The following is a 10,949-nucleotide window of genomic DNA, read 5'->3' as shown; positions in this document are numbered from 1 at the left end:
TACTTTGAACATGTTATCAGGAGAGACCCGTCCCTGGAGAAAGACATCAAGCTTTGTAAAGTAGAGGGTCAGTGAAAAAGAGGAAGACCCTCGATGAAATGGATTGACACACTGCCTGCAACAATGGGCTCAAATGCACTGATGATTGTGAGGATGGTTTCGTTCTGTTGTATATGGGGTTGCTATGAGTCAGAACCAAGTCAATGGTACCTCAACAACAAAAACAACATACTGGAACTTTCTCATGGTGTGTCCTTAACTCTTTTTAAATTTAGAAACACAGTCTCTTTAGGTGTGATCAGAAATAGATTCACTTTAAAATAATGATAGCAAAAGTTGTGTGATTGGATTTCCATTGTATCAAGAGAATAAGAAATGTTTCTGTGAGGTCTGGACATACTTCTTTTCTCACCAATTTACTTAATCCATTTGCATCTTGTCTGTGGCATGATAATCAAATGATAATCAACTTTTAATTACTTTAATAAATTATAATCATTGTCCTTTCAAGTATCTTCATTTCCTATTCTGGTTAAAAACTTTTTATTGTCTTTTCTTTAAGCAAAAAGAAGAAAATATCCGTTGCTTAACTCTGCTTGGCCATTTTGGCTTTGAATGTTTGCCCTATCAGTTGGTGAACCGATCTATTCAACAAGGATTCTCTTTTAATGTTCTCTGTGTGGGTAAGTGCCAGACTCCTCTTCTGAACTATTGCTTCATCTGCCTGAATGCCCATTTCAACTGGTCTTACTGACACAGCATGATACTGGTACTCAGCTTGAGACCATGTCTGCATGTTTGTATCAGTTTGAACCTTCTTAGCCACGTTATTGAACTGTTTCTTCTTTCTCTAAGCCTTTCAGTGCTCTTCAAAATTTGTGTATATGCTTTTAGGGATATTCTAATGTTGGAAATATTTGGGACCCTTTCAACCAGTCAAGGAGTTCAGACTGTCATTTCTTCTCAGCCAGCGTGTCCTTATGATGATGTGTCTGTCTTTATTACAGGAGAAACTGGAATTGGAAAATCAACACTGATAGACACATTGTTTAATATTAATTTTAAAGAACACAAATCCTCACATTTTTACTCAAATGTTGGACTTAGAGTTCAGACGTATAAACTCCAGGAAAGTAATGTTCAATTGAAATTAACTGTTGCGGAAACGGTGGGATATGGTGATCAAGTAAACAAAGAAGCCAGGTTAGTGTTTTCTTATTTTAATTAAACAAGATATTCTTTCTTCAGAGAATTTGCCTTCTTCATTCATGGAGTAAATTGTAATATATCCTAGTTAAAAATTTTTCCTAACTAGGTAATATTCTCTTCTTATTCTGAAATTGGCTCTTTTGTATCTAGTTGTCTCATATCCTTACAAGATGTTGAATTAATCAATTACAGCAAGTTTGTTAATGTACTTCCTAGTTATATTTGAGGTTATTCGCATATTTCTCCTCTAGTGTTATGAAGACTCTTATTGCTTCTTGTCACGGATTGAATTGTGTCCCCCCAAAATGTCTGTCCATTTTATGTGATTTCCCTATGTGTTGTAAATCCTGTCACTATCATGAAATGAGATGGATCAGTGGCAGTTATACTGATGAGATCTACAAGATTAGATAGTGTCTTAAGCCAATCTCTTTGAGATATGAAAGAGAGAAGCACGCAGAGAGACAGGGGGACCTCATACCACCAGGAAAACAGCGCCAGGAACAGAGCACATCCTTTGGACCTGAGGTTCCTGTGCTGAGGTGCTCCCAGACCAAGGTAAGACTGATGACAAGGGCCTTCCTCCAGAGCCGACAGAGAGAGAAAGTCTTCCCCTGGAGCTGGTGCCCTGAATTTGGACTTGTAACCTACTAGCCTGTGAGAGAATAAATTTCTTTTTGTTAAAGCCATCGGCTTGTGGTATTTCTGTTATAGCAGCACTAGATGACTAAGACACTTCTGAATCAGCTTTAAAGTATCCATGAGAGGGAAATAAATCATGGCATAGCAATAGCTTTAGATTCTTACGCCTTTTTGAAATGTATGCACGTTTATCATTATATGTAATTCTCCTCGTTACTTAAAGTTAGCTTTAGAGTGAAAATATATTTGATATATTGGTTTGTTTTATGTGATTTATATGCTCAGTGTAGGTATGAAGTAATGTTTAAATATATTTGTGTGACTCTGAGCAGGTATTTAAAAGATCAACTTTTGGTTGCTTGGTGGAGACGTTAAGGTTGTAGATTAGAGGAGGAGTGATGTTTATATTTTAGGGGGAGAGGTAATGTCCTGAGATAGACTTCATTTTAGGTCCATGTAAATTTGCAAGCAGAGATGGTAGCTCAGAAATGAAATCCAGACAAGAGTTTTGTCACTTTCAATTTAGAGATAGAATGGAAAAAATGGAAGCCGTTGAATAAACGTCTGGGAGTACCAGGGCAGTGTGTAGAAAGAGGGAGTAGGAGTGAATTTTGAGACATTCCAATAGTTTTGTTTGAAGAGCTCTTTGCAGAAGACGTGGAGGGAGAGTGCCTAGTCTGAAGACAAGAGAATGAGATATCAGAGACGCTTAGGAAAATGTAAGTTCATGAAAGGAAGTCATGGTTCAATTCTATGTTTCCAAGGAAAAGCCTCATTGGATTTTCTTATGGAGAAATCACTGGTGATATTAGCAAGCTATATTTACGAGAAAATCATTGGTAATCTTAGTGCGTCAAAGTGTGAAGCGGATGTGAAGAAATGGTAACTACATTTCCAGTTTGTGAAGGAAGGACAGGAAGGCAAGAGGATTTTGTTTCAAGATGGAAGAGAGATAATGAGTTTAAATGATGAGGACGTGGATTGTGGGGAGAGGGAGAGGTTGCTGGTAAAGGATGTTCAATTTATGATCGATGACATATTTCCTGAAAAACAGGAGAGAAAGGGGGTCATTTGGAGACATTGATCGTAACTGAGGGTAGAGATGATTCTCCAGTTGCACAGTAGAGAAGGACTAACCAGTAGATGTGAATGCAGATATTATGGTGGTAAACTAAGGTAATTTCTCAAAGTATGTCATTCATCTGCTTATTAGGAGGTAATCCTGTCTATTGAAAGCAAGGAAAAAGGTGAGGGTAGGTGAAATTCAAAAGGCATAGAGAAGATTAGAAATACTTACAGAGCATGACCATCTCCTGTCTGTCCATTTGTCATACATTGGTGGCTTGTGTGTTGCTGTGATGCTGGAATTTATGCCACCGGTATTTCAAATACCAGCAGGGTCACGCATGGTGGACAGGTTTCAGTGGAGCTTCTAGGAGGAAAGGCCTGGCAATCTCCTTCCGAAAATCAGCCAGTGAAAACAGCATGGATCACAACAGAACGACATGTCCTATATGGTGCTAGTAGATGGGTCCCTTAGGTTGGAAGACACTCAACATACAACTAGGGAAGAGCTGCCTCCTCAAATTAGACTACCTTGATGACACCATGGAATAAAGCCTTGAGGGCTTTCATTTACTGATATGGCATATGAAAGCTGGGCAATGAAAAAGGAAGCTGGAAGAAACTGATGCATTCGAATTGTGGTGTTGGCGAAGAATGTTGAATATACTGTGGCCTGCCAGAAGGATGAACAAGTCAGCCTTAGAAGAAACACAACCAGAATGTCCCTTAGACACGAGGATAGGGAGTCTTCAGCTTGCTTACTTTGGGCATGTCATCAGGAAAGACCAATTTCTAGAAAAGGACATTATGTTTAGTAAAGTAGAGGGTCAGCAAAAACAAGGGAAACCCTTAACAATGTGGACTGACACAGTAGTTGCAACAATGGACTCAAACATACCAATGATTGTGAAGATAGTACAGGACCAGGTAATATTTAAAATCCTGTACATGGTGTCGCCATGAGTCAGAGTCAACTCAGTGGCAACTGATAACAACATAAACAACGTAAAGCACACAGGTCTTACTACTGATATTGAATTGTTATTTGTTTGGGGATATTATGTACGTTATGTTTTACCATTATGGCAAACTGTGTAGCATAGATACTATCTACTGCATGATGAAAATGCAGACTTCAGATTTTACTCATGTTACATTGAATGTTCAAATACTCATCTTTTTCAGCTACCAACCAATAGTTGACTACCTGGATGCTCAGTTTGAGGCCTATCTCCAAGAGGAACTGAAGATTAAACGTTCTTATTTTGAGTACCATGATTCTCGCATCCACGTGTGCCTCTACTTCATTTCACCGACAGGGCATTCTTTGAAGTCACTGGATCTATTAACCATGAAGAAGATTGACCGTAAGGTGTGTTTGGTAAATCCATTCACCTTTCAAGATTTAATATGTATTTTGAGATAATATCTTGAAGATCTTTTCATATGCGTATCTATTATTCTTTAATATTTGTATGTATCATAATTATTTTCTTTCTGTTCATCTCTAAGGCATTTGATAAATTTCTACCTTAGCTTACTTACTGGAGGAATTTAATTTAAAACTATATCTATTTGGAAAATGAGATGCGTGTAAAAAACATCGAGGTCAAATTTTAATTCATTTTTCCCTGTGATCTAAATAGTAATTCAGATCGTAGTTATTTTCCCATATTTTTGAAATTGAATTCACTCTGCGGCATTATTATGTAAAAGGAGACAGCTAAGGTCTAATATTCAGTAATGTATTTTATAAAATAAATGTGTTTTCATTTTAATAGGAAGCCCTATTTTTGAATTTCTTAAGACGTATATATATGTATATATATACACACACACATATATATACATACACATACGTGTGCACATATGTACATATATATGTTAACTTGGGATATATCCCTTCGTGGTACAAATGGTCAGCATGCTTGGCTGCTAACTCAAAGGTTGGAGTTTTGAGTCCATCCAGAGGCGCCTTGGAAGAAAGACCTGGTGATCTACTTCCGAAAAATCAGCCACTGAAAACCCTGTAGAGTACGTTTCTACTCTGACGCACGAGGTGGCCGTGAGTCAGAGTCAGCTCCGCGTCAGTTGGTTATCCCAAATTAACTCAATTCAGGTTTTTTTTGTTGTTTCTTTAAAAATGGTTAAAGACTACTTTCTTATACTAAGATAATCCCATTACTGTTTGCCTGGTGTCACTGATGGTATGAAACACAAAGCTTTGACAATCCTGGCTCCCGGTCCTGTAGAGAGGACTCAGAGTGCAAGGGCATGCAGGCAGCTGCTGCTTCCTGTGTATAAACAGCTGTGGAAAGGATGACTCCTTCTAGCTGAGCCTTGGGGCGTATGTGGATTTCCTGTCCATGGGCTGCTTAATCCCCATGGTGTTAGCAAAATCTTGACAAAACTTATATGAGAATGTCATTTGGTTACCTTTTCTAGTCATTTTGTTATTTTTCCGTAGTTTTGTTTGATTGTATGGAAAGTCATAATTTATTCAAATCCCATTGCCACCAAGTCGATTCCAACTCACAGTGACCCTACAGGACAGAGTATAAAAAACTAGAATGTGCACTTTTGTGGTCTTAACTATACAGAAGGAGCGTAGTTTTATGTCTATAAAAGTCACAGGGTTTGTTGTCAGCGGAAGCAGGTTTGAATATTTGCTCTATCACCCGTTCATTCTCTGTGACTTTGGGAAAGGCTCTTGATCTCTCTGGGGTTAAAAGCAGGGGTGGTGGTTCGAGCTGTCTGCTTTCAGAACCTGGCCCTGCCACTTGCTAACCCTGTGGCTGTGGGCAAATTCTGAAGCCTCAGTTTCTTCCTCTGTACCATTTGTGCAACTCTTCCGTAAGACTGAAGTTATTTCAGATGATAAAAAACAAAAAAGTATGTCTTGTTTTTAAAAGAGGGTCAATATGCTCATGAAAGAAACTGTCGCATCATCAGATGCTCTTCCTCACTCAGCCCGAGTAAGGACGCGCCCTCTTCAACTTGATCCTGTTGAAGAAAGGCAAAATGTTCTAAAGTTGTGTTCTCTTTATCAGAGAAGTCTTGCGTTTTGGTATTTCTTTTTCAAACTAGAGAGAAACTTTGTAGTTAATCTCAGACGTTCCCAAATAGTTGAAAGAAGTTAGATTTCTAGTTGAAATTAAGAATCTGCCTCAATCTCTTGATTAATGTACATCTCAATAATCAGGAACACGCATACACACATTTTATCTATTTTTTTAATCCATAATTTAAAAATTTAATCCATAATTTTTTTAACGTATTTTGTTATTGAGAATATACACAGCAAAACATACACCAATTCAATCATTTCTACAAGTACAATTCAGTAACATTGATTATATTCTTTGAATTGTGCAACCATCCTCACCCTCCTTCTCTGAGTTGTTCCTGCCCCATTGACATAAACTCACTGCCCCCTAAGGTTCCTGTCTCATCTTTCACTTTGCGGTTGTCACTTTGATCCCATAAAAAAAAAAAAAAATTGCGGTTGTCACTTTGATCCCATAAAAAATATATATATATAGATAGTTCTTAATAGAGGATAATGCTCAAGGCAGACATTTTTACTAGTTAAGCTAAACTACTGCATGGTTTTAAGAAGATTTCAGAGGATATCATTGGTTTAAGGTTTAAAGATTATCTCAGGGCACACACAGTTTTATTTTTTTTCTTGGCAGCAGTTATCTTCAAGCCATTTTCCAAATGTAGGAAACTCCTAAGTGTCACAAGGACACATAAAGCGATGGGCATGCTGTATCTGTGTCTGCTCTCTTCTCTCCCTTACCCATTTCTCTTTGTAATAGAGTTTTCCTCCTCAAATCTGTACACTGGAAGAGTTACCTGTGTGGAAATTTCCCATTTCTGACATACTGGTTACTTACCATCATTGGAGAATATCTTTTCCCACCTTCTGCACCAGTACAGCCCAAAACATGTATGTTAGGCTTGAATTTGAATCTACATTAGCGGTTGTCTGTTCTTTACTGTGGAAGCTCTAACATAAGATATTAACATAAGATAAAATTTTGGACACCTATATTTATAATATTGAAGCCCTGGACTTGCCCAAGGATTTTTTAAAATGTAGTTTGAAGAATCTAAAGCAAAAGCAATCTACCACAAGCTGATTTTTAGATATTCCTTCCATATTACAGAAACCCTGGTGGTGTAGTGGTTAAGTGCTATGGCTGCTAGCCAAAAGGTCGGCACTTTGAATCCACCAGGTGCTCCTTGGAAACACTATGGGGCAATTCTACTCCATCCTATGGGTTGCTGTGAGTTGGAATCGACTCGACACCAATGGATTTGGTTGTTTTTTTTCCCCCATATTATAGAACTTGATGTTGTGTACCTATGATTTAGTAAGATATTTTCCTTTAACAGTCCTGGTGGTACAGTGGTTAAGAGCATGGCTGCTAACTGAAAGGTTGGCAGTTTCAAACCCACCAGCTGCTCTGCAGGAAAAGATGTGGCAGCCTGCTTCCAGAAAGATTAGAGCTTTGGAAACCTTATGGGGCGGTTCTACTCTGTCCTGTAGGGTTGCTATGAGTCAGAATTGACTCAACAGCAACGGATTTGGTTTCCTTTAACAGGAATAAAACATATTTTGCAATTTTGTGTATTGTTATTTTCTACAAAGTTTCATTTTAAAGATGTTAATGTATGGGACAAGAGTGATCTTATTGTAGAACAAGGGAAAAAAGTTATGGGCAAAAATTCAACCTCAGACATGCAAGATGGAAATAATTCCTTTTTACAAATGAACATATATGTTATCAAGATGCTGTACACCCACACACACCCACACACACAAATGTTAGATTAACTAAAAAAAGTCAATGTTCTTTGTAGGGGATTCTTCTTTTCTTCTCTTTTTTAAATTATCCTTTAGATGAAGTTTTACAGAGCAAATTAGTTTGTCATTAAACAATTAATACACATATTGTTTTGTGACATTGGTTGCCAACCCCGTGACATGTCCACACTCTCCCCTTCTCGACCTTGGGTTCCCCATTTGCATTTGTGTAGCTTTCCTGTCCCCTCCTGCTTTCTCGTCCTTGCCCCTGGGCTGGTGTGCCCATTGGGTCTTACATACATGGTTGAGCTACATATATTATTGTTTTATGGGCCTGTCTCATCTTTGGCTGAAGGGTGAACCACCAGAGTGACTTCAGTTCAGAGTTAAAAGGGTATCCGAGGGCCATACTCTCGAGGTTTCTCCAGCCTCTGTCAGACCAGTAAGCCTGGTCTTTTTTTGTGGGTTTGAATTTTGTTCTATATTTTTCCAGCACTGACTGGGACCCTCTACTGTGATCTTCTTTTTAGGGGATTCTTGAAAAACACAAAATCTATCTGTAAAGACATTTAAGTAGAGCAAAATCTGTGAACATAGAACATTGATTAAGTTGGATTTATTAGAGTAAGGTGATGTACATGAATGACAGGCAGAAGGACAAAATCAATCTGTCCAGCAGTTTTCATGAAAAACCTCTCACTCTGACTTTTTAGTGCTCAGTTTAATAAGAAATCAAATTGATAATGAGGGAAATAGACTACTTCACATTACTATTTACATTTGCTAAATCCAGAGGTGTTAAAAGTGTAAGAGATTTTGGAAACAAGTGAGAGAAGTCTGAGACTTCTACATCTGAATTCTGATTAAAAAAAACTAATCTTCAAAAAGCACTGATGATTCTGGAGAATAATTTTGTGAGGAAGGCTGTAAAAATGGTGGGATGGAGGCGTCAGACCTCCTCGTCTAACTCCATGAGGGGAAGGAGAGAGAATTACCATCAGTACCAGCCCAAAGCTGATTCCTATGAAGTGGAGGTCAGATATGCCTCCTCTCTCCAAACTTTTTACCAATTCTGACACCAGCTATCCCTCCCACAGCACTCTGTACTCCTCTGCTGGGGTTGATAATTTGTTGCAATGGCCATGCAGAACTCACAGACAATACCCACAATTATGGGGCTTATTAGGGAAGTAACAGGTTACAATTCAGGGTTAGAAATGACTCAGGATACACTTCTTCAATCAGGACAGCCTCTCTCAGCTGTGCCCGCAGTCAGGCTTCCCTTGGCCCTTCAGCCCCTCGGCCCCTTGGGCCTCGGGCTGGCCCAGCCTCAGCCCTGCTTGGGCAAGTGTTACAAAGTTCTTCTGCTCCACCAATAAGTGCCCAGAGGCACCCCACTCTGCCAGCAAAACTCCTGCCTGAAGGCATCCATTCAGCTCTTGCTCTGTGCATGGGCGAGCCTAGCTCCACCAAGTGCGTGGAGACACCCTACCCTGCCAGCAAACCTCCTGCCCGAAGGCACTGGGCTTTCTTGCTCCATGAACTAGGGAGCCCACCACTCCATCTCCTGCTGTTCTCCTACCTCTGCTGCCACCATTTCCCTACTGCTGCTTCTTGCTGTCTCCAGCCGTCTCCAGTGTTATAGCTCTCTCTCTCTCATCACCTGGGTCTAGAAGGTTCTCAGTTCAGGGATCCTGGGTCCAAAGGATGCGTTCCAGTCCTAGCTCTTCTTCTAGGTGGTGGTGGGTTACCCCCCACTCCTCCCACCACTTACTTCTCTCCACTTTTTTCTCTTGTAAGATAAAAGGTGCAACTCAGGTAAGGGCTCATCTTGAATATGGGTGGTAAGGATGGTGACTGGGGGAAGCGTGGTAACTTGAATCATACCCTTTGGTAAGGAGGTGAATTAAGATAACGGCCTACCCTAATCTTGCCTCATTAACATAACAGACAGCTCACTCCCAAATGGGACCATAACCATAGGCATAGAGGCTAGGATTTATAGCACATCACAAAATGGAGAATAATCACATCAGATCACAAAATAGAAGATGACTACATCATTACATAACTGCCAAATTACATTATTACCTAACTGCCAAACCACTGAAAATCATGGCCCAGCCAAGTTGACACATAACTTTAACCGTCACAGGTTCCATACACCTTATTTGCATTAACAGCAAGCTGTCCAATTCCTTTGGTGAGCCCCAAGCACCTTTAAAAAAAATTTTTTTTTTGCATAGTCCCACCCAGGCATTGTGTGGGAATCACAAAGACTGTGGCTAGAAGGGCCATACGGAGTAATTCACTGCACTGCCTGGGCATAGAAACCAGTGATACCCAGTGGTTATTCAGTTCCAAAAATTTATCGTCAGAGACTGAAGTTTTGCCTGTAAAAACTAAAGAATTGGCAACAATCCTCAGTGATGAGATCTTTCTGTCTTCCTTCTTAATAGGTGAATATTGTACCACTGATTGCCAAAGCAGATACAGTTTCAAAAAATGATTTGCAGAAGTTCAAAAGTAATATAATGAGTGAGTTGGCTGGCAATGGCATCCAGATATACCAGTTCCCAGAAGACGAGGAACCTACTGCTCAAATGACCTCATTGAAGGTAAGCGTCTGCACGTTCTGTTGAACAGGCATTCTGTACTACCTGCAGAAATGGAAATACAGCTGATAAGTCACAACGTTACCATGAACAGACTATAAGCAAGGTCATATTATTTCAAAATCCGGTGTGGGAAAATGTTTTATTTTCTTGATTTTGAAAAATGCTGGAAATCACTTCTTAAACATATTTTTATTCCTCCCTCCTGTTCCTCAAATAAAACGCCACATTTAGGAGCCTTGGGTACACTGTAAGTGGGAACATGCTTAATTGTTTTAGAAATGTATGTTTTTATTCTTTTACTTTACAAATGGGAGACTTGACAGGCTCCCATGGAAGACATTAGAATCCTAAAATCTTTCAGTCAAGAATATCTTTCTAGTTCGGGATTTAGGCTTGCTTTCTCTCTCTCTCTTTTTTTTTTTTTTTCTCTTACACACTGTCTTAATTGGAACCACAATACTTGTACATACTAAGCATTCAAATGACATTTAAAATTTTTTACCATTTAATTTTAAGGTAATTGCAGACTCCTGAAATTGTAAAAAAAAAAAAAATACAGGGAGGTCCTACGTATTTACCTGGTGTCTCCCTATGGTAACATG

General features: G+C 39.2%; 1 protein-coding gene across 1 annotated transcript in view; it reads left to right on the top strand.

Annotated features, from left to right (window-relative positions):
* Positions 1–505: 505 nt before the first annotated feature.
* The window catches only part of SEPTIN14 (septin 14), a gene marked incomplete at its 5' end in the record, with an annotated part of 29,970 nt that continues 19,526 nt past the window's right edge, over positions 506–10,949 (top strand). Inside the window, 4 exons of the mRNA XM_023555843.2 lie at positions 506–683; positions 1,008–1,203; positions 4,102–4,288; positions 10,189–10,353. Of these exons, the coding sequence (XP_023411611.2) occupies positions 506–683; positions 1,008–1,203; positions 4,102–4,288; positions 10,189–10,353 (726 nt within the window). The remainder of the gene's footprint in view (positions 684–1,007; positions 1,204–4,101; positions 4,289–10,188; positions 10,354–10,949) is intronic.

Source organism: Loxodonta africana, chromosome 12 (assembly GCF_030014295.1).
Source record: "Loxodonta africana isolate mLoxAfr1 chromosome 12, mLoxAfr1.hap2, whole genome shotgun sequence".
Lineage (NCBI taxonomy): Eukaryota > Metazoa > Chordata > Mammalia > Proboscidea > Elephantidae > Loxodonta > Loxodonta africana.
The sequence above is the reverse complement of the archived record's forward strand: the minus strand, read 5'-3'. Positions and strand labels throughout refer to the sequence as shown.